The 21,294-nt window shown below is 44.9% G+C and overlaps 1 protein-coding gene across 1 annotated transcript in view; it reads left to right on the top strand.

Annotated features, from left to right (window-relative positions):
- The window catches only part of LOC137355764 (voltage-dependent P/Q-type calcium channel subunit alpha-1A-like), a 644,715-nt gene that overhangs the window by 364,520 nt on the left and 258,901 nt on the right, over positions 1 to 21,294 (top strand). Inside the window, exon 9 of the mRNA XM_068021264.1 lies at positions 16,032 to 16,135. Coding sequence (XP_067877365.1) covers positions 16,032 to 16,135 — 104 coding nt within the window. The remainder of the gene's footprint in view (positions 1 to 16,031; positions 16,136 to 21,294) is intronic.

Raw genomic sequence — 21,294 nt, 5'->3', positions numbered from 1 at the left:
AACAACTTATATTTGTATAGAGTTATACAGCACTGAAACAGGCCCTTCGGCCCATCGTCTCTCTGCCGGCCACCAAGCACCTATCTATTCTAATCCCAGTTTCCAACACTTGGCCTGTAGCCTTGTATGCTATGGTGTTTCAAGTGCTTCTCTAAATACTTCTTAAACGCTGTGATGGTTCCTGCCTCTACCACCTCTTCAGGCAGTTCATTCCAGATTCCAACCACCCTCTGGGTGAAATTTTTTTCCTAAAATCCCCTCTAAACCTCCTGCCCTTTACCTTAACTCTAAGCCCCTGGTTATTGACCCCTCCGCTAAGGGAAACAGTTTCTTCCTATCTACCCCCCTCATAATTTTGTATACCTCAATCATGTCCCCCCTCAGCCTTCTCTGCTGCAAGGAAAACAACCCTAGCCTTTTCAGTCTCTCTTCATAGCTGAAACACTCCAGCCCAGGCAACATCCTGGTGAATCTCCTCCGCACCCTCTCCAGTGCAATCACATCCTTCCTATAGTGTGGTGCCCAGAACTGTACACAGTACTCCAGCTGTGGCCTAACTAGCGTTTTATACAGCTCCATCATAACCTTCCTGCTCTTATATTCTATGCCTCAGCTAATAAAAGGAAATATCCCATATGCCTTCCTAAAAACCTTATCTACCTGTGCTGTTGCCTTCAGTTATCTATGGGCAAGTACACCAAGGTCCCTCTGACCTTGTATCCATTGTATATTCCCTTGCCTTGTATAGTTAATGTTTCAGGTCAGTGACCCTTCTTCAGAACTGGAGAAGTTCTGAACAAGAGTTCTGAAGAAGGGTCACTGACCTGAAACGTTAACTCTGCTTCTCTCTCCACAGATTCACTCCCTCCACCACCGAAGCACAGTGGCAGCAGTGTGTACCATCTACAAGATGCACTGCAGCAACACACCAAGGCTCCTTAGACAGCACCTTCCAAACCCATGACCTCTGCCAACTAGAAGGACAAGGGCAGCAAATATATGGGAACACCACCACCTGCAAGTTCCCCTCCAAGTCACACACCATCCTGACTTGGAACTATATCGCCGTTCCTTCACTGTCGCTGGGTTTAAAATCCTGGAACTCCCTCCCTAACAGCACTGTGGGTTTACCTACCTCACATGGACTGCAGCGGTTCAAGAAGGCAGCTCACCACCACCTTCTCAAGGACAATTAGGGATGGGCAATAAATGCTGGCCTGGCCAGCGACACCCACATCCCATGAGGAATTAAAAAAAGATGCTGCTGGACCTGCTGAGTATTTTCAGCATTTCTTGTTTTTATTTCAGATTTCCAGCATCTGCAGTACTTTGCTTTTACTTATATTTATATAGTGCCTTTAATGTAATAAAACATTCCAAAGGTGCTTCAGAGGGGCATTATGCAGCAATATTGAATTACCTAGTTATATAAACTCTGCATGTGACAAAAGCCCATAATATGGATACATAAAGGGACTTCATCATGAATGGTCCATTTTTTGATAAGGGCTTATACCTTTTTGCCATTTCCTGGGCTGGTCTGCTGGAATATAACACTGAGAGAGTTTGGAGAAAGTAAAGATTGAGGGATATAGGATTTGTGATTTTTTTTTTTGCCCCTTCCTATTAGGAAGAATCTTGCCTCAGCCAGCCTTGGCTCAATCCTTGATCTTTACAGAATTGGCTTGGATAAGAACATAAGAAACAGGAGCAGGAGTAGGCCATTCGGCCCCTCAAGCCTGCCCTTCCATCCGATAAGATCATGGCTGAACTGCCCCAGGCCTCAACTCCTCTTTTGTGCCAGCTCCTCATAGCTCTCACTCCCCGATATTTCAGAAATCTATCTACCTCGTCTTTAAATACTTTCAGTGATCTAGCCTCCACAACTCTCTGGGGTAGAGAATTCCAGGCATTCACTATCCTCTGAGAGAAGAAATTCCTTAGCATCTCAGTTTTAAATGAGTGTCCCCTTATTCTGTAACTATGTCCCCTAGTTCGAGATTCCCCCACTAGTGGAAACATCTTCTCAACATCTACCCTGAGTTAGTCTCAGCCTGGGCACTAAAATTGGTCACAGTGCCCCAAAGTTAGAGACAAGCTGTTCAAGATGCTACAATCAAGCTGCAGAGAATGACGGACCCTAACAGGTCAGAGGGGTAAGATATATTGCAATCACTACATGCTGCAAATGACAAGATGTTAGGACCCCTATTCCGCTTAGAATTTCTTGACGAGACTTGGCTAGAAACCACATGGAACAGACACAGAAAGAGTTCTCAACACACATTTTTCTGAATTGACTGAGGTGCAGTGCTGCATTAATATATAGAGGCAGAGATAGGTACTGATAAATGGGAGCCTGTTCCAGAATATTTTGAACTGCTCCAGAAAGGCTGGGTTATTTGGCTATTAAAACCTTACTGTACAGCCACATGTGTTTTAGCTTCTTTCGATTTATTTTCTCAATTTTCTCCCCGGACTGTGCTGACCCACGCAAGGGTGCAGTTGCCTGGTCTTGTATCTTGCTCAAATGGTATTCCTCATCAGCCAGCAGACTAATCAACCTTGACAATGTCCACATAGTAATCACTTATTAGTAAACAGGAGCTGGAACCCCGTGTGATTTGTCTCTCCCCAACCAAGTGACACTGAGGTTCATTTTAGAGTTCAGGCTGGGACGAACCACTTGGCACATTCCCGGGATTGATGATGGGGCATTCTTGATCTGTATAGCTCAGTGGCACTGTTGCTAATATTTTGGGAGCGGGGGGGGATTTCTTTCCTACAGACAGCAGGTGTTAAATGTGCTATAAATGCTGAGCAATGAGAATGAGTGCCTGTTTGCTGATTTAAATTGCTAGATAGAGCATTTTAATTATATCCATTGTTCATTTTATTGATATAATGGCATCGACCTGACAGTAGAAAACTGTTTCCTTCAGGGAACAGTGCAATCATTTCTCAAACGGGTTATTAGAAATAAGAGAACATGATGTTGGAGCAGTAGCCCATGTACCAAGGAGTATGGGTGCAGGTCTTGCCAGCAATTCTATGTTTGATGAATTCCAGACCCTTTCAGGGAAAGAGCGCAAACTCTGAAGCTTAGTTACTCCCAACTACTTTCAGTCACTTCTCAACAGTTAGACATGAAGTAGTATTGACAGACCAGGGATGAATTTGTAGTCTTAGTCTGTATGAATCAGACAGTTTTTTTTTCCTAAAAAGTTGAGTCCTTTTTCTCCTTTTTCCCCTGTCTTGCTGTATTCTGATGGCTCAGAGCGCAGGCTGATGACCCTGCTCCTATGCTGATTTGAAATCAGTTGCAAAATAGTGCTTTGAAGAAGCCTGGATGAAACATTCTTTGATAATCTCCTGCTCTGTCTCCTCCTGTTCCATCGCTAAGGTGACTGGCATAAAGTGGCAGCTTTTGGTGGTCACAGAGAGACAATGTAAAAGGCTGTGATCTACCTGGTTGGTGCGCAGTCCTGTGGGAGTTGCGACTTGATACAGCGTGGCATGAATTGACCTGCACTCTCGCCTGCGGGTTTGCGCCCAATTTCTCAATTATATGCTGTCACGGGGAATTAGTGAGCAGACATCGAGAGGACTGCAACAGGCTCAAGGAATCTTTTCCTACCTGTTCTCTCTACTTGGAAGAGGTGCAAAGGAAGGGGAGGTTACAGAATGCAGAAAGGAAATAATTAAAACCATAAGGGATGGAATTATTGGGTGAAGGACTAATATATATATAATGCACTTCAGTTAACTATCAGGTGAAGGACTGTACTTTAGTGAAAATCTCCAAACTGCCACTGTCTGGAGTAATCCCCATTTACTGGCATTCCAGAATATAGGAACTATTGTCAGTGTGGCTCATTTGGTAGCACTCACTTCGAGCAGAAGTTTGTATGTTCATGCCTTATTCTAAAACTTGAGTCATAATCTAGGCTGACAATGCAGTGCAATATTGCATCCTGAAATGCTACATTATTGGAGGTGCTGTTGTTAAAATGTTAAATCGAGGCCCTGTTTCCCTGGTCCAAAATGGCTGCAATTTTCACCTCCATTAACACCAGTCATTATATTTCAAAGCCATTCTTCTTCTTTCGTATGGCTCCTTGAACAGCAATGACATTAAATTTGGTCATCCACCCTATGGCCTCTGCTGATCGGGAGTGAGTCGAAGCTATTCTACCAGGGAATGATCTTGGTGAGCAAGATGCTCCATATTCATATTGTTTCTGTACACCATCACGTCGGGCTATACTTCATCTTTCATTCAATCTAATATGATCTAATTCTGGTCTCTTGAGCATCCCCTGATTTTAATTGCTCCAGCATTGAAGGCTGTGCCTTTAACTGTCTGGGCCTTAAGCTCTTAAATTCCCTTCCTAAACCTTCTCTGATTCTTTACCTCTCCTCCTTTAAGATGCTGTTTAAAACCTACCTCTTTTACCAAGCTGTTCTAAAATCACCTTATGTGGCTTTCAGTCAAATCTTGCTTTGTAATGCTCCTGTGAAGCGCCTTGGGATGTTTTATTGTGTTAAAGGTGCTATATAAATACTTGTTGTTGTTTCTCAAGCAGATGGTTTATTCATTGTGTATGAAGTGTTTTGAGATGTTTCAGAGAAATGCTCTGTAAATACGTGTTGTTAGTGCTGGAATCTGAGAGGCAATGTTGGAGCCCTGGGAGAAGATGCATCATTTGTTTTTGAAAAGTCAAACCAGAGAAAATGATTGAGTTTCAAGTTGATCTCTCACCTCCCATAAACCAGAGCTAATGCTGCATCTTAACATGGTTCGATGGTGACAGTACCTAGCTATCTGAAATCCTTCATCCACTGTTTTTCTTCTTTGAGTTTCTTGATGTTGATTTTTCTGTCCTCTTGCTCCCTCTCTTGGGCACCCAGTGCGACATGTCATTCCCTGGAAATGTCAGCAGGAAAGATGCCAGGATACTGCCATGGCCTCCCTCTAACTAACTGCTCAGAGCCACTGTGGCTGTAAAACAAACTAAGGACCCTGGTAATCTGAAACTGTAGCTGCTGTATCCAAACTACAATGAATCTGATTTAATTTTAAGAATCCCAGAATCTACAGATTTAATGCAATAAGATTTTTGCTTTGTAAATCAACATTTTTTAAAACTTTCCAGTGTGGGGAACGCCTGCAAATACTGACACACTTCTGGGAACCTTTGTAATTATTGGCTTACTCCTGGAAACCCCTGAAGATACTGGCAACATCATGGGAACAACTTAAAATATTGACACATTTCCTGTAAATTTGGGCACGCTCCTGAGAATCCCTATGAATGTTGACACATTCCCCTAGGCCCTCCCCTGAAAATATTGATCAATTGACAGGATCCCTTAATTCTAACTTCTGAAATACAAGTCAAGATTTTACCAGCCCCCGGGAGAAGGGGTTGGGAGAGTGGGAGGGTGAGGGTGGGGTAAAATCATGGGGAGCTGCATCGGGTTGGCTCCTCGATGCGGTCCCACCTCTGGGGCATTTTACCAGCGGCGGGACCGGATGCAGATCAACTGCCCATTCCAAGGAGGCATAATTAAAGGCACAATTAAAGGCCACTTAACGGGGCCAATGGCATTTTGCCGATGGCGAGGTGAGGCCACGCCATGTGGGGAGGCTGTCAGCTAAATGGAGGCGGCTACCCTGCAGTAGCCGGGTGGGGGGCTGTGCAACAGAGTCGGGGGCTTTAAGGCCCAAAGAGGTGGCCAAGGGCAGGGAAGGCAGCTCCCGCGACCCCAACTATCTCCCTGGATGGGTTTCTGATCCGACCCTCGGTCCCCCCCGGATTTGATCTGTTTTTGAAAAGGGCCTGGCCCAGCTCCCAAGGTCTCCTATGTGCCTCAGCACCTTTCCCTGTGGCACTGCTGAGGCTTCAGAGCTGCGGGTCCTCTAATTGGTCTGGCAGCATCAGGAGCCCGCCCGTTTCCTTAATTGGATGGCAGGCCCACAAGCCGTCAATTAGGCTGCCACCTGTGGTAAAATTGCTGAGCAGGCCCTGCTGCTGTCAAGTGTGGGCCCAGGACCTGCAGTAAAATTCAGGTCACAGTGTCAACTCCCCAAAGGAAATAATTACAATCTACAGAAAATATGTTTTGTCCATATGTAGTAATATTTTCCGAGTAAGTCAACAAATTCAGAAAATATGTATAATATGGGATTATTAAGTCATTATCCTTGTGATTGGCATTCCTGTTCCCAGATGGATAGAACTCTGGCCACTTTGCTGCTTTCTCCAGGACCCCTGGGCAATGTCCAATGAATTCCACATACTCCAGTTTGAAAACCTACCTGCCTCAAAATTCAGACGCTTCCATTTTTGGGTGTGTGAGGGTGTGCAGGGATCAGTCCTTTTGCTTGAATGGTGAGACCTGAGGTGCATTTGCTTTTGGCGGTCATAACCAGGGCAATTGGTTCAAGAGATAGTGGTGACTGGGGGGATGATAGTTGTGGTCAAAGGGGAGGTAGCTGTGGTGATCTGGGTGCCAGGCAGCAGGAGGAGAAATCCTGTTCGACGTTCAGTTAAGTATATTTTAAAATCTTACCTTCTCTTAGTTAAATGCAATTCGGATTGTTTCTCAATGCATAATTTGAGCAAAACATTTAGATTTTTATTCAATGTAGTTTACCTTAGTGGAGAGAAATGGCACTGAAACTTTTTGTCATATTCTTGTCCCATCTGTTAGTGACACAAACACACAATAAAAGTCTCAAGATTACAAATTCAACTATTCTTCTGTTAGCAACATTGAGATAAACAAAATAGTGAGTATTAGATAAGGAAAGTTTTGCATTTACATAGTGCCTTATCGTGCATTTCAAAGTGCTTTGTGTACAATGAATTACTTTGAAGTGCAGTAGCCTTTGTTATGTAGACAAACGTGCCACTATTTTGCACACAGTAAGATCCCACAAACAGCGATGTGATGAATGACAATCTGTTTTTGGTGGCATTGACTGTGGATAGTAAATTAGCCAGAACAGCGAGTGAACTTCCTGCTGTTTGTTAAATAATACCATTCACCTTAACTGCCAGTTTAGATTATGTGCTGGGAGAGTTTGATATGACAGTATGGAGGGATTTACCTGATATGGAAGCTCTTGATGATGATGTATTCAATTCCCCCTATGTTATAAGGAAAAGATCGGTGTGTGTGTGTTGGCTCAGCACTCTCACCTCTAGGTAAAAGTTTTGGGGTCAGCCCAAGAGTGTCTCTGGGCTCATACGCCAGTAAAATGTAATAGTCAAATATGTCATCTTTCAGATGAGACATTTAATTGTGGTCCTGTTTCTGTTATTAAAGATAACATGGCACTATTGGAAGAAGAGCAGTGAGTTTTTCTGGTCAACATTCCTCCCTCAGAAAACAGCGCTCAAAAAAAATGTTAACTGGACCTTCATCTCTGTTGTTGTCCCGTCCTCCATCTTTGCATCCTCTAATTCTCTTGCTTTATGCACCCTGCCATCCCCCCTTCCTATGCTGCACCAGTGGCAGTAGAGCATTCAGTCAGTGAGGCTGTACTTTGGTACTCCCTCCCTAAACCTCATTGTCTCACCTCTTTCTACCTTTAAAAACTTACTTAAAGCCCTTCTTTTTGACCAAGCTTCCAGTTACACTTCCAAATTGCATTCTTTGTGGCTCACTGTCTGTCCCACTTTCCATTGTGAAGCGCACTGGGAGTTTTTTACATTAGTGTATAGGTGCAATATCAATGTTAAGTTGTGTGATGTTACTGCATTCTTTGGAAGGCAGTCCCTCAAGCTAGTGTATGCGGTGAAAAAGGGACCAATTCTGCTTCTCCCCCATCCCCTCCACATATAGACATACACACAGCTTTTCTGGTAAAGCAGGGGCCTGACAAGCCTCCACAGGAAGGGAGTGAGAAGAAATTGCAGGTATAGTCACCCTCAGGGCGGCTTCTGCTCACCTCCACGTGTCTAAGGAAACCTAAAAAGAGTGGAAGCATATGCATTTGTTCAAAAAGCGTACTCTTCTGATCTACCTCAAAAACTCTGGATGTACCACTGGCAACATCAATTGGTGGTGAGTTCTAATTCTAGCTAGGTAAGCCTTGTTTTAAAGCAGAGCTTATATACGTCAACAAGTAAAGGATGTTGCAGCTTTAATAATTTGTAGAGTTCTCTAGAATGCACAGAGAAACAGAGTTCAGCTGAACTCACCACTTGTACTCACTCCAATAAATAGCAAGGGATTGTTACATGGAAAAAGCACCCGGAACTCATGAAGATTCCAGTTCTATTCCACTGAACACCGAGGATGTGAAGAGGGGAAAAAAGAACAAAAAGGAAAAAAAAAACTGTTGTCCAAAGATACAAACAAAAGCATTATTTAGAATGGCATATATGATATACAATGGCCACAATCATATACTTAGACTTTGTTCGGTTTCGGAGCACCTTTCCTTAGATAGCCATTTTCTTCCAAATTTTCAGGGAAGATTTTCTGGTATAGTTTGAGTAGGATGAGGTTACTCTGTGCTCTAGTATCAATTTTCACCTTCATATTTATCATTGTGAGCTTATTTCTCACCCTCTTCCTGATCTGAATGGTTGTGTGAATTTCTTTTCTCTGGGAACTGTTGCATCCAAACATTTCATGCAATTGTATGGTTCCTATGTCCCTCGTGTTCTCAAAATCATCATCATCTTACAGGGTATGGGTGTTTTGGTTTCTTTTCCTCCTTGTTTCCCCTATTTCTCTGTCTCTGGTGATTTGTCGACTATCTTCATGTGTTCTGGCAGTGTCTATAGCCTGCAATATTGTGAACTTATCCTTTCCAATTTGAGCTTTTTGTACTTCAGGGTGTGCAGAACCCAAATTAGCTGATCTATCAGCCTTTCATCTATGTTCTTAAATTTGAATTTACTGGCTGCATTTTTCAATCTTGTTACAAAATTGTCAATAGGCTCACCTAATTCCTGTCTGAGACCTTGAAATTCATCTCGGTAGATCCGATAATTTGATTTTGGCTGGAGATGGGTGCTGAATTTTTTAAAAATTTAGCCTGGGTTTCTGTTGTCCTCTTCACTCAGCTTCCAGCTATTAAACAAATTTAGTCTTTTATCTCCTGCCCAGAGATGGATATAGCTGACCCTCTCGTCTTCGCCGGTGGCTTTTCAGAAATTACTGAATGTCAATCTGCACTTTAGTTTAAACTTCTCAAATGCCTCCACGACATCATCAGATTCCCAATTCATTGCTGTGCCGGCTGACAATTTCATTTTCAGTTTTTGCGCTATTCACGCAATTTTTCTTTCCCTCTCTCTGGCACTAATTTGGGTCAATTTTTCCTCACCTAATTCAGCATTAAATTCATTTAAAATGTTTTAGGTTTGCTCACAGACCCCTGCTGCTACCATATTATGTATCCTGGTTCCCATAAGTCAGAAATAATCACACTTCAGACTTGGAAAGACTGGAGCCCTTTGTTTATTTAATTCAGCTTCCATGCTGCCTGGCAAGGACTGTCTTAGAGTGATGTAGTGTTACAATCACATGACTCTAGTGCAGCAGTGAATGTGGCTGCCTGAAGCACACTTACCCATGATAATTAGTTTCAAACTCTTTACAAATAATATAACAATATATAACAGTAACAAATACATGAATTATTCATATGTGGTTGCACAATTGCCACTCACCCTGGCAATGTAATGTTGCCTGCAGGGCAAGCCTTCACTCATCAAGCCATTGTCGACAATTGAGTTTGCCATTCCATCTATAAATTCTGGGTTGGGAGGCCAGCTAATTGATGCCCTGATCTGTGTGGAGAGGGGAGTTGTTCAGGAGTGTACAAATGCAACCACAACCCTATGCAGATTCTCCAATTTCACTTGCAGCAGTGGGGGGATGGGGAGTACCAAGTTGAGGGGGGGAGGTTACAGTACAATGGCCCTGTTATAGGATTAAGATTTAAATCTTCTCCTATCTGACTTTTATAAGTTGTGATAGGTACTGTGAGAATCATAATCATTTCAATCCCCATACCAACTTAATTAAAGGGAGTTTGTATTCTGCTGAACTACTACGTATTCCCAAATGTTTGAAAGGGAGCTCATCAGCTCAGAGCTGACTGTGGTGGAAAACAGGTGATAACAGATTGGCTGCCCATTATATACCCCATCTGATTTTTCTTTTTCCAATTGACTTCAATAGACATGCAATACAAAGGGTGGGCTGTATAATGGCTGGGCTGCATAATGGTACATGTGTATAATGGCGGGTTGTATAATGGTCGTGCCGTATATTGAATGGGACATATGTCAGGCAGGATGTATAATGGGCGGGGTGTATAATAGGTGGATTTATAACGGGCGGCTAATCCACCAGTGACCATTTCTCACCACCACCAAATACATTCAACATTTACTTAGTTCCTTCTTCACTTGCTTCACGACTCCTCAGATACTGAAACAGCCCATTTCCATATGCAGCAAGACCTGGACAACATCCAGGCTTGGGCTGATAAGTGGCAAGTAACATTTGTGCCACACAAGTGCCAGACAATGACCATCTCAAACAAGAGAGAATCGAACCATCTCCCCTTGATGTTCAATGCACTAGTGCAGCAAGAAAAGAACAGGAAGACAAGGAGAGTGACTTGACATGTGATGGAATAAATTCACCCAGACACTGACCCTAAACTCTTTTGTGAATTATATTTTTTGAGCAGATTGTGACTGAAACTTCCCATCACAAGTGTCACTGGTGAAATCCAAACTGCCTGCATCTCCTGATTGTAGTGAGCTGTCGAGGCAAACTATTTTGGAAGGGACCAAGTACGCCAGCTATAAATAAAACTTTGCAATTCCCCCAACTGAAAGAAAAATCCCTTTATTGAGGCTGTCACTTGAATGCTGTAGATCTATAGTGTCTAGGATCTAGATTGGATTTGAATTCCAGGTGGTGAGAAGTCAGCAACTAGAGCAGCAGTCAAGGCACAAGAATTGACCACTGCAGTACGCTTAAATTGATTTCACATAGGACCTTACGGGTAACAAATACCGAAGATTTTTTTTTCATCAGACAGTGCTGCGTCATTTTTGTCACAGGTGCAATGGATAAAACTCCCCTGCTCTTCTTCAAAATAGTTTCATGGGATCGTCTATGTCCACCAGGGAGGTCAAGCGATGCCTTAGTTAAACATTGGATCTGAAAGATGGCACTTTTGACAGTGCAGCACAACCCCTCAGCACTGTATTGGGAATGTCACTAAAGTAGGACTTGAACCCACAACCTTCTCACCCAGAGACTGCTACCCACTGAGGAAAGGCTGAAAGAAAAGAACTGGATGAAGGAAAAGAAATGGATGAGAATAGTGATTGACTATGTTGAAAGTTACAAAGAAGTCAAGGAAAACGACGAGGGTTATTGCACTGTGGTCACAGGGTGTATCGTTTGTACCACTTTGCCCATGAGACTCTCTGTACCATGAACAGGATAGAAACCAGACCGATAGGATGCAAAGAGGCAATGATGGGAGAACATGGGCAGGTCCATGGGCTGGTGATCTGTTATTGCTGTTTACAACCGGGTAATCCTCACCTCTTATAGGTGCCACTTTGCAATGGTATCGCTGAGATCAAGGAACTTACCATGCAGGGAATTCCAGACCCAAACTTATGTTTGGCATGACATGTCAGAATCTCTACAGCCCGGTGCTAAGTTTTTGAATATTTCGGCTCATTTAAGAAAACATCCTGAGTTCGGCATCTTACTGAGCAAAATAAAAGAGCAGCTTGACTGGCCACAGAGTATAGAAACCTTTGTAATGTTAGACAGGCGATAGCGCAGAGATGGCTGGCTTGAAAACACAGAGACTGACTCCATAGTTACACACCGCACATCAAGATCTCTGTGCAATTACACAGAGTTTTACAGATAAAGACGGCATGCAACCACACATAACAATACAGTGCTTCAAACCCCTGTGAGATAATATCACATTTCCTTAAATACCAACCAAACTGGCAACCATATATAATGGGTTTTACTCAGTAATGAAAAGGCATCTCAAGTGATGCCTGGAATGCTTTGCTCCTTAGCAACTTGCACAACGAAAAAGATGAAGCACTGTGGCAGAGACCGGGTGGTATTTTATGCTGTCCCCCATGGCAAGTTTGGAGGTGGGGAGGGCATTTAATTGGGCAGGATGGTGACGGGGGGAGACCCTGCCACCTTGCTGCCTCCACCTGGATTAAGTCCGTGGAAGGAAGGTCCGTGGATGGCCTTTCTGTCCCTCTGCCAATTGAGGCCCTAAAGGGGCAATTGTTGCCCAATTAAGGGCCTCATCCCACTGCCACTGGTATTAGCCCAGCGGCGGGTGGGCCTATAGTCACACTGAGAGCATGACATGCAAACTCGTGCCGGGTTGCTTGTGGTCTGCTGGGGGTGGGGGATCCCTTGTTCAAAGGCACTCAGTGCTCAAGGGACATGGCATTGGAAAGCGGGGGTCCTGCTGAGAGCTGACCCCTGCCCTTGTCGCCGACCCTCCTACACCTCCCTTTCCCTCGACACCCCTCCCACCATCACTTACCACTGGCCTGGGTCACTCTGCAATGTAGGGCATCCAGTGGGTGTCCTTCTGGTTGGCCAGCAGCTCTTGGCAAGCGGGACCTCCTGCCCCCGGGGTACTAATCCTGGGAAAGGCCTGCTAGTGGCCTCCTAAGTGTCTGATTGTCTCATCAAAGCGAGCCTTCCCCAACAGAGGCAATGTGGGTCTCTCGCTTGCTCTGCAGCCAGCGGCCGAGACCCCTGTCACCTCAATAAATGGATGTTACAACCTACCAAGAGATACAGAGCATGAAAGAAAGACAGAAAGAGGAAGGGAAAGAAGAGAATTAAGAGAAATGGAGATAAAGAGAGGGAGGAAAAAGAGAATGACAGAGGGGGACAGTGGGAGAGAGGAATGAATAGGTAAACACAAGGAAAGAGAAGAAAAGCGAGAGAAAAGGAAATGGAGAAAGAGGAAAAAGAGGATAATTTCAGAAAAAGGGAGAAAGGGAGAGATGGATTTTACCAGTCCTTTGGGAAGGGGCTGGGTGGCAGGAGAGCCTGTAAAATGGTGTGGGAAGGTGGGGGGTGCGGGTCGCGTGCCTGTCGTCTTCCTGCTGCCATGTCATCTTGCCAACGTTGTGGAAGTTGACAGATGGACCTCCTATCCAGAGCCCAAACTGAGCCTCTTCCTGCCACCTACCCTCACCAACTACCACCCACCCTTCACTGGGGCCTGCCTGACTTGCCCCAGTCCCCACTTACCTGTGGCACTGCTGAGGTTGCTGAGCTGCCAGCCCTCTGATTTGGCCAGCAGCTCTCGGAGTCGGACGCCATCCTTAATAAGGACAGCAGCCCCGGCACCAGCCAATTGATTGACTGCTGCCGACAAGATGTGGCCCCAGGTCCCTCTGACTGCCAAAGCGGGGTTTTCCTCCCCGCCCCAACTTTGGGCCCAGAGGTAGGACCCCTGCTGCCAGAGAATAAAATTGAGGGAAAGAGATGGCAAGTGAGAGTATGCATTCTATTAATTTGAACACTGTACAATAATGTTTTTTCCACCAAAAACAAAGTGAGATTTAGGTTTGGAACGAAAGAATTAGTCCCAGCTTCCCCAAAAGTAGTTGCTCTCCCAACCTGCTCTAAACAACAATAACTTGCATTTATATATTGTCTTTAACATTAAAAAATTCTTCCCAAGGTACTTGATAGAGGTGTAAGGGAAAAAATGAAGGCTAAGCTAAAGAATGAGACATTAAAAGGGGTAACCAAAAGCTTAGTGAAAAGAATGGATTTCAGTAGAGAAGATGGGTTTCGAGATAGATTTCAGAGTGGTTGACCTAGGCAGCAGGAGATACGGCCGCCCGCAAAGAGATGGCGGGAATGCATAGCAGGCCAGATTTGGAGGAAAGGACAGGTCGAGGTGAGTTGTTATAAGGCTGGAGGTGGTTACAGAGATAGTGAGAGGCTATTAAACATGAGAATTTGCTTCAGACATTGCTGCTCGGAGAAGTTCATGTAGGAGAAGTGCTCCCTGAAAACTCACTACAGGTCTGGCCTCCTACATAGTCCTCCACCCCCTCCTCCCTCTTGTCCCATCTGCTCCTGCTTTCTCCTGTCTTCCTTGCTAACTCCCCCTCGTCCTCTGGTGTAGGAGGGTCCCGCTCCCGTTTCCCCCCTTACTGATGGTTCTTGACTTTAGGAATTTTGTAAAGGTCAAATTGCACAAACACAACATTGGGCTGAACCACAAACTTGTTTATTAAAACCCTCCTAACGCCCTGATACAAAGACCTCTAAACTAATTTAAAGGACACAACACAACACCTTGATTAGTTAGTCTGATTTAAATCCCTCCACGATTTGACCTCGGCTCCCACCCAAACACACAAGTCACCACGACTTTTAAGATAAACCTTTTTCGAAAAACCACAGGCAAAACCCCACGTTTCTGCCCCAAACTCACTCAATTCAAAACCCCAAACCCTCCCAGGATTTGGTTGTTACACTTAAAATTGCTTTGAACTCTCAGCCCCAAATACCCCTTGGATTTGGCTGATAACTTACAATCCTCCAGGCAGTTGGTCCTTCTGGTGAGAATTTGTAGGTTGACCAGGTTGACCGTTCCTGACCCTCCTGCAAACCCTTCGATCTTGTCCGTTTTACGATGATCCTTATCGAAATATCATAAACACATCCCCTGAAGCCATCCTGCTGGATGGTCAGCGCTTAGCACCTTTTAATCTTTTTTGTCTGTTACCTGCCTGGTCCAGCCAGATCCATTTAGTGCTGATGTTATTTCCAGGACCGAGAATGATGAACTACACCAAGGTGAGGTATTCCAGGCTCCGGAGCTGATAGACATGAAAAGGTTTCTCTCCTGTCTTGACAGGGGTGAATGCTGTGGTCTGGGGCTGGTTAGTTGTAACAATGGCCTCCCCAATGACTTAATTGGGTTACATGCTGGCAGTTATCCTGTGTCACTGTTATGATAATGTCCCAAATTCCAGTCCTTTAACAGTATCAGTTCTGTTGTGATGTTGGAATGTTTGAAATTGACCCCTTGGAATGCAGCCTGCCTCTATGAGTTTTGTTGTGAGGTTTGGCTTTTATTCACGGTACTAGTGTCCGTGGGGGTTGGGACTTTTACCCATATTTCATAAAGTCCAGTTTTAAAGTCTTGGATATGTATCGCCATTCATTCATCGCTGTCGCTGGGTCAAAATCCTGGAACTCTTTTCCTAACAGCACTGTGGGTATACCTACATCCCAAGAACTGCAGCGGTTCAAGAAGGCAGCTCACCACCACCTTCTCAAGGGTAATTAGGGATGGGCAAGAAAATGCTGGCCTGGCCAGCGATGCCCACATCCCCCGAATGAATAAATACAAAGAAATTTTTTTAAAGTGCCATCTTTGACTTGGTTGGAGGGGAAGGAGTAAGAACATAACTTTTGAGGAAGAAAAGATAGGTGTCAGCCTCCGCTACACCCTGTGGTAGAGAGTTTCACATTCTCACCACTCTTTGGGTAAAGAAATTTCTCCTGAATTTCATATTGGATTTATTAGTGACTATCTTATATTTAAGATCCCTAGTTTTGGTCTCCCCTGTCAAATGAAACATTTTCTCGAGTTCTACGCTATCAAACACCTTCATAATTTTAAAGACCTCTACATGTTTTTTAAGGTGAAGTCAACTCTGGTACAAATGTGGATCGACCCATGACTGTCAGGGCGATAGTCTCTGCCACACCCCTCCTCAATGTTTCTAAAGTTCAGGTAACCACCTCTGCTCACTTTCTCTTCCCTTCCATCCCTCCTCTTAGAGAAAGGAATGTGCATATTTATGAAAACTTATCTCCTACAGAGCTAGGAGAGGAGAACTGCTGAATACTGACACGAGAGGGAGGCAGGAGAGTAGTGGGCATGGGGTTCCTGGACTAATACAAACTGACAGCTAATTTCATTTTTCGTTTCTTCCTTTCAGAGCAATGATGCCTTAGGGAACACCTGGAACTGGCTGTATTTCATACCCCTCATCATTATTGGCTCCTTTTTTATGTTGAATCTTGTCCTTGGTGTCCTGTCAGGGTAAGTAGCTCCTGGTCTATCTGTATTTTACTTTGGAAGATTTAGCTCCTTGACTTCAATATCTAAATCATTGTGAGATGTGCCAGTTAACGAAAGCAAACTCTTCCCATTTGATATGTGGTGTAACAGGGCAAGAAATTTTGTTCAGTAAAGTAGTTTGATGAATATAGGCTTTTTTTCATTTTTTTTCTCCTACCCTTTTTGAACTGCATGTGTTTGACACTGTGGTGATCACATGATATGAGGGTAGAAGATGACGACCATGGCTCTCTCATTGCAACTGCCTGTTAGGAGGTTCGTCGGGGAATATGATTCACCACAAGAATTCTGCCTCTCTTGTTCCCCTCCCCACCCCCTCAGCATTCCTCATAACTTTCCCAGGGAAATGCCATAATCTCCTTGTGACAGTCTGCTCATGATAACCTGAGTCAGGGACAGTGTGTATGGGGATAGAACCTGCATTCTCTACTATCACCTCCACTTCATAGATCTGAGCTTTAGCATTGCAACACTCCAGTTTTAAGAAACACATCAAATCTCTTCACAGCAAATACTGTTCTGACTGTTTTCTATTGCTTTTTATATAAATTCTGCAGAATTTGTTGTAAATTGTTTGATAATAAACTGTTTCTCTGGTCTTAAGTGGGTTTGGAGCAGCCCCACCATATTGATAACATCAGACAACCAAATAAGCATTATACCTTGGAAAGGCCACAAGCATTGCTGGTGTAGAAAAAATAAGTGACACACTGGTTGTAGTAGGGATTCCCCCCCCCCCCCCCCCCAGCAAGAGTCAAGACCTTCAGCATAGAAGGGGACAAAACCAAGGGGGGAAAAAAATGTTACTGATTATAACTATAGACAACAGGCAGGCTACGGTCTCCAAGGAGGCCGATCACAAGTTTTAGGGTAGCTGCAGAAAATTTCAAGGATTGTTTGCAAGGGAAGATTTCACTGCACTTCTTTGCCATTTGCCCTTCAGACAGCTGTAATCGATGAAGTGAAGATCTTATTGAAGGGTCAACCATCCATTCCAACTGGCTTCAGCCCCTAATCCTTGTAGAGTCAACTAACTTTAATGAGAAGGCGCTACAATTGGCTTCACTATCTCTCAGTTAGAGAGGGGAAAAGGTAGTTATGGTTCCAGACTCTGATTACCATCAAATAACTTCTAATGCAAATATGTGACTGTGAGTTTGGAGTAAGGTCAGGACTCAGCTGTGATATCCCTTGAGGTAAAATAACCATCAGCATTCCCTAAAATTAACATCAGCTTTACACAACTAGGAACAGTAGCAGGTGACTAGTACCCTGTGATCTGCAGCACAGCAGCAGTCAGTCGCTGCAAGAGAGAAGGGGAAAAATCCATGGTTTTACTGAAATGTACAATCCTAACGACAGGTTCTCATTACTAGGTTCATGCACATCAGTTAGAGAGTATTTGGCTGATCTTTTCCATGTTATACAGATCCCTCTTCCCATTGCAATCTGATGTCTCTCTAAACTCTTCACTTTGCCATAAATTTTCCCACATTCAGCCATGCCTGTGGTCACCTCCCCCACCCTCTTCCCAACCTTGCTTCACTGTCTTCTTGTAAAAAGCATCTTAGGACGTTTCACCGCTCTAAGGGGAGAATTGTCCTTCATGATTCTGGCAGAAATTGGATGTAATAGTAGTGAAAAATGAGGAAAATTTGTGCAGTGCCTTTTCACCTGTTAGTAATTTCCTCCCACCGCTAACCCTAGTGATTGCCGCGTGCAAGGCCCAGGTCCCCAGTGGATGTTGCTCCCATTTATCCCACTTCTCTGGGCTGCCACATGGAAAGTAGCAGTAGGCCTTGGAAAGAGGCAGTAATGGTCCTAAGTTCCCTGAATGGAGGAGGAGTGGGAGTAGATGGCCAAGTAGTATCTCTTCTCCCTCTCAGGCCTAGTCCCTACATGCAGAAGGGTGCACTCTCAGTCTCGGCCTTCAGCGGGAGCCTTCGTGCCAGCTTTGGGGCACTTTTGCCCTTTACTGCCTCTTCTGGTGCAGCAACATCGCTGGGACTTTGCTCATTAGAATCCCAGCCTGAAGAAGAGAATCTCCCCTTAAATGTTGTATCTCAGTAGAGGTTGTTGTTTTCTTTACTGTTGACGATGATGATGCATCCAAATCTTCTCCCAGGCAGCTTAAGTGACAGGATTAACTGTAGACACCACGCATAATATATAACCAGCAGCATAATTAATAATAAAAACAGAAAGTGCTGGGAATAGTCAGCAGGTCTGGCAGCATCTGTGGAGAAGGAAACAGAGTTAATGTTTCAGATCTGTGACCTTTCATCAGAGGTTAGAAATGTAATAGGCTTTGAGCAAGTGAAAGGGGGGGAAGAAGGAAAAAAGGGAAGGTGTTTGATAGGACTAATGCTTTGTCTTTTAACGTAACTATTAGCACTCCCTTTGCCTTTGTTCCGTGACATCTTTGTCATCTAATCTCTCCTGGCGCACACCTTCCCTTTTGTCTTCTTCCCCCTCCCCCTCTTCACTTGCTCAAAGCCTGTTACATTTCTAACCTTTGTCTGTGATGAAAGGTCACAGACCTGAAACGTTGGCCGAAATTTTACACCACCCCAACGAGCCGGATGGTGGTGGGGGTTGGGGGGTAGGGGGGGGTGGTTGGCGGAGGGGTGGTGGGATAAAATGGAGCGGGAGACTCCGGGAGGCATTCCTGACCCGCTCCCTCCTCCGTCCCACTTTACGTAGAGCAGGGGAGGGGGGGGCAAAAAACGAGCCGCCCGCCCCAGGCCAATCAAGGCCCTTAAGTTGCTAATTAACGGCCATGTAAGGACCTTCGCCTGCCTCCATGCGGATTTTATGCATGGCAAGCGGGTGTCCTGAAGCCAGGAAAGGCCGCCCGGGGAAAACTGGTGACCTCCCCGCGCCCCGGGGGCGGGCCCAGACAATTGAGCACAGGGTGCCAGATTGAGGGCCGCTCCCACTTCCCCAACCACCCCCAGGACCCAAGACTCCCCTCCCTTACCCCCCAAACGATCACCCTTGCCTCGCCGGGACCCAACCGATTACCCCCGGTGAGGCAACCCAAACTTACCTTCACTCCTGTCTCGATGTCCTCGGCTGGGCTGCAGTCCCAGCAGTGGCCACCACTCCCGATGGCGCTGCTTGGCCTAAGAGCTGCTGGCCGCTGATTGGCCGGCAGCTCAATGAAGCGGGACTTCCTCCCTCAAGGGGGTGGAAGTCCCGCCTTGAAACAATTAAAGCCTGGGGACCCATAAAATGTGGGATGGATCCCCGGGCTAGGCGGAAGTGGGTTTGCCACCAACTTTTACGTCGGTGGCCAACTCCCGTCCGCCCAACATAAAATCCAGCCTGTTAACTCTGTTTCTCTTTCCACAGATACTGCCTGCAACAGTAGTAGACTCGCCAACTTTAAGGGCATTTAAGTGGTCATTGGATAGACATATGGATGAAAATGGAATAGTGTAGGTCAGATGGTTTCACAGGTCGGCGCAACATCGAGGGCCGAAGGGCCTGTACTGCGCTGTAATGTTCTAATTCTAATTCTAATAACAGTTTCCATAAGTGGACCAACCTCTTCCACCATTTTTTCCTCAACATTTTATTTCAGGAAACCAAGCATTACAAACAAGCAGGTTACAAGTTAAAACAGGAAACGTTGGCAAACATTTAACAATTAATTGTCTAGGTATATATTTTGAAAAACCTTTTTTAACAAGAGAAAAATCCTACAGTGGTTTCACACTGATAGTACTGGCGTATATTTTCAACATGGCATTTACAAGTGGCAACATTCATGGCCTAATTTTGTATTTTTTTATAGCAATTAAACATTCTTCAGGTCTCAGTCAGACGTGGGTTGGGCAGTGCAGCTGAACTGGGCACAAGGAGTTATCAGAACCTCTCCAGGGTTTTTTTGGGTGGGGACATTATAACTGGGAGCAAGTGGTGGTCACTGTTCTTAGTGGCATAAATCCCCTGTAGGTGGTGTGATGTGGGATTTGTAAGAGATGATCTGTTGTACAGATCTTCAAGAAGGAGAATGCTTGACATTTTCCCAGCTATGGACAGACTCCATACTTTACACTGACTAGCATATCCTTAGAAACGCAGTGGCTGGGCCACTTCAACTGCTGTCAGGCCTTGCTCTCCTCTGCTAAAACCATCCATTGCTCCGTGATCATCCTGAAAAAGAAAAATAACTTTTGGTTTCTTTTCTTCACTACCAATTGTTTTCTTGGAGTAGACGCTGCCATCACAAGCCCCAGTGGTGCGGGAATGCGCACAATAGGTGGAATCTAGCCACCTCCGAAATCTTTCAGTCGTCGGCACCAAAAGTAGGTCCTGACCCCCGATGGTGTTGGCTGGCCACAAAGCGTCACAATGTTCTGAGAGATAGCCAATTAAGAGGCTGCCTCTGCGTTCACCATCCAGTAAAGGATGGCAGGTAGGTTCCCAAGGTAGGAGGCCCAATCAGCGGGCCCGAAGCTGAGGGCATCCGGCAGTCCCACCGGGAGAAGTGGGCGCTGCTGATGCATATAGGGGACAGCGAAGGTCATTTCAAGATGGAGGTGCTCTCTGAAGACTTCTGCAACTTTAAAAAATGGCTACAGCTGTCAGGCCAAACTGCTTGTGGCCATGGCTACGGTGCTCTGATCCCTGCAGCTCCATGATGGGGCACTGAGAGGAGGTGTTGATTGCCCTCCTGGCCTGCTGTTGGGAGTCCGCTTTCAGGTACCTGCTAGGCTTCGGCCTCAAGTTTGCTCAGAGGCATGAATATGTCAGGTAGCTGGCCCGACACGCTAATTTCTAAGTTTCTTCTGGGCCCTGCCTCCGCGGGGCTGGGAAGATTCCGTCCGGTATGTCCCATTTTGGTACACTGTAAAAGCCTGAAGATATGAAATGTGCTGTAAACATACAAAGTCTTACTTTCTTTAGAAAATAGGGCACGCTTCAACTAGCCATGAGCAGTGCTACATGAGATTTATATATACTGTAATGTTTTGTAATAAAAATTAATTTCAAAATAGTCCATGAATCTGCAGTGAATACTCCTACACAACATCGCTGAGTCTGTGATTACATTTTTCATGTACTGTGGTAAAAATATTTTGTAAAAGTGACACCAGACAGGAATAATTGAT

Source organism: Heterodontus francisci, chromosome 43, assembly GCF_036365525.1.
Source record: "Heterodontus francisci isolate sHetFra1 chromosome 43, sHetFra1.hap1, whole genome shotgun sequence".
NCBI lineage: Eukaryota > Metazoa > Chordata > Chondrichthyes > Heterodontiformes > Heterodontidae > Heterodontus > Heterodontus francisci.
This window is presented reverse-complemented; position numbering and strand designations above follow the sequence as displayed.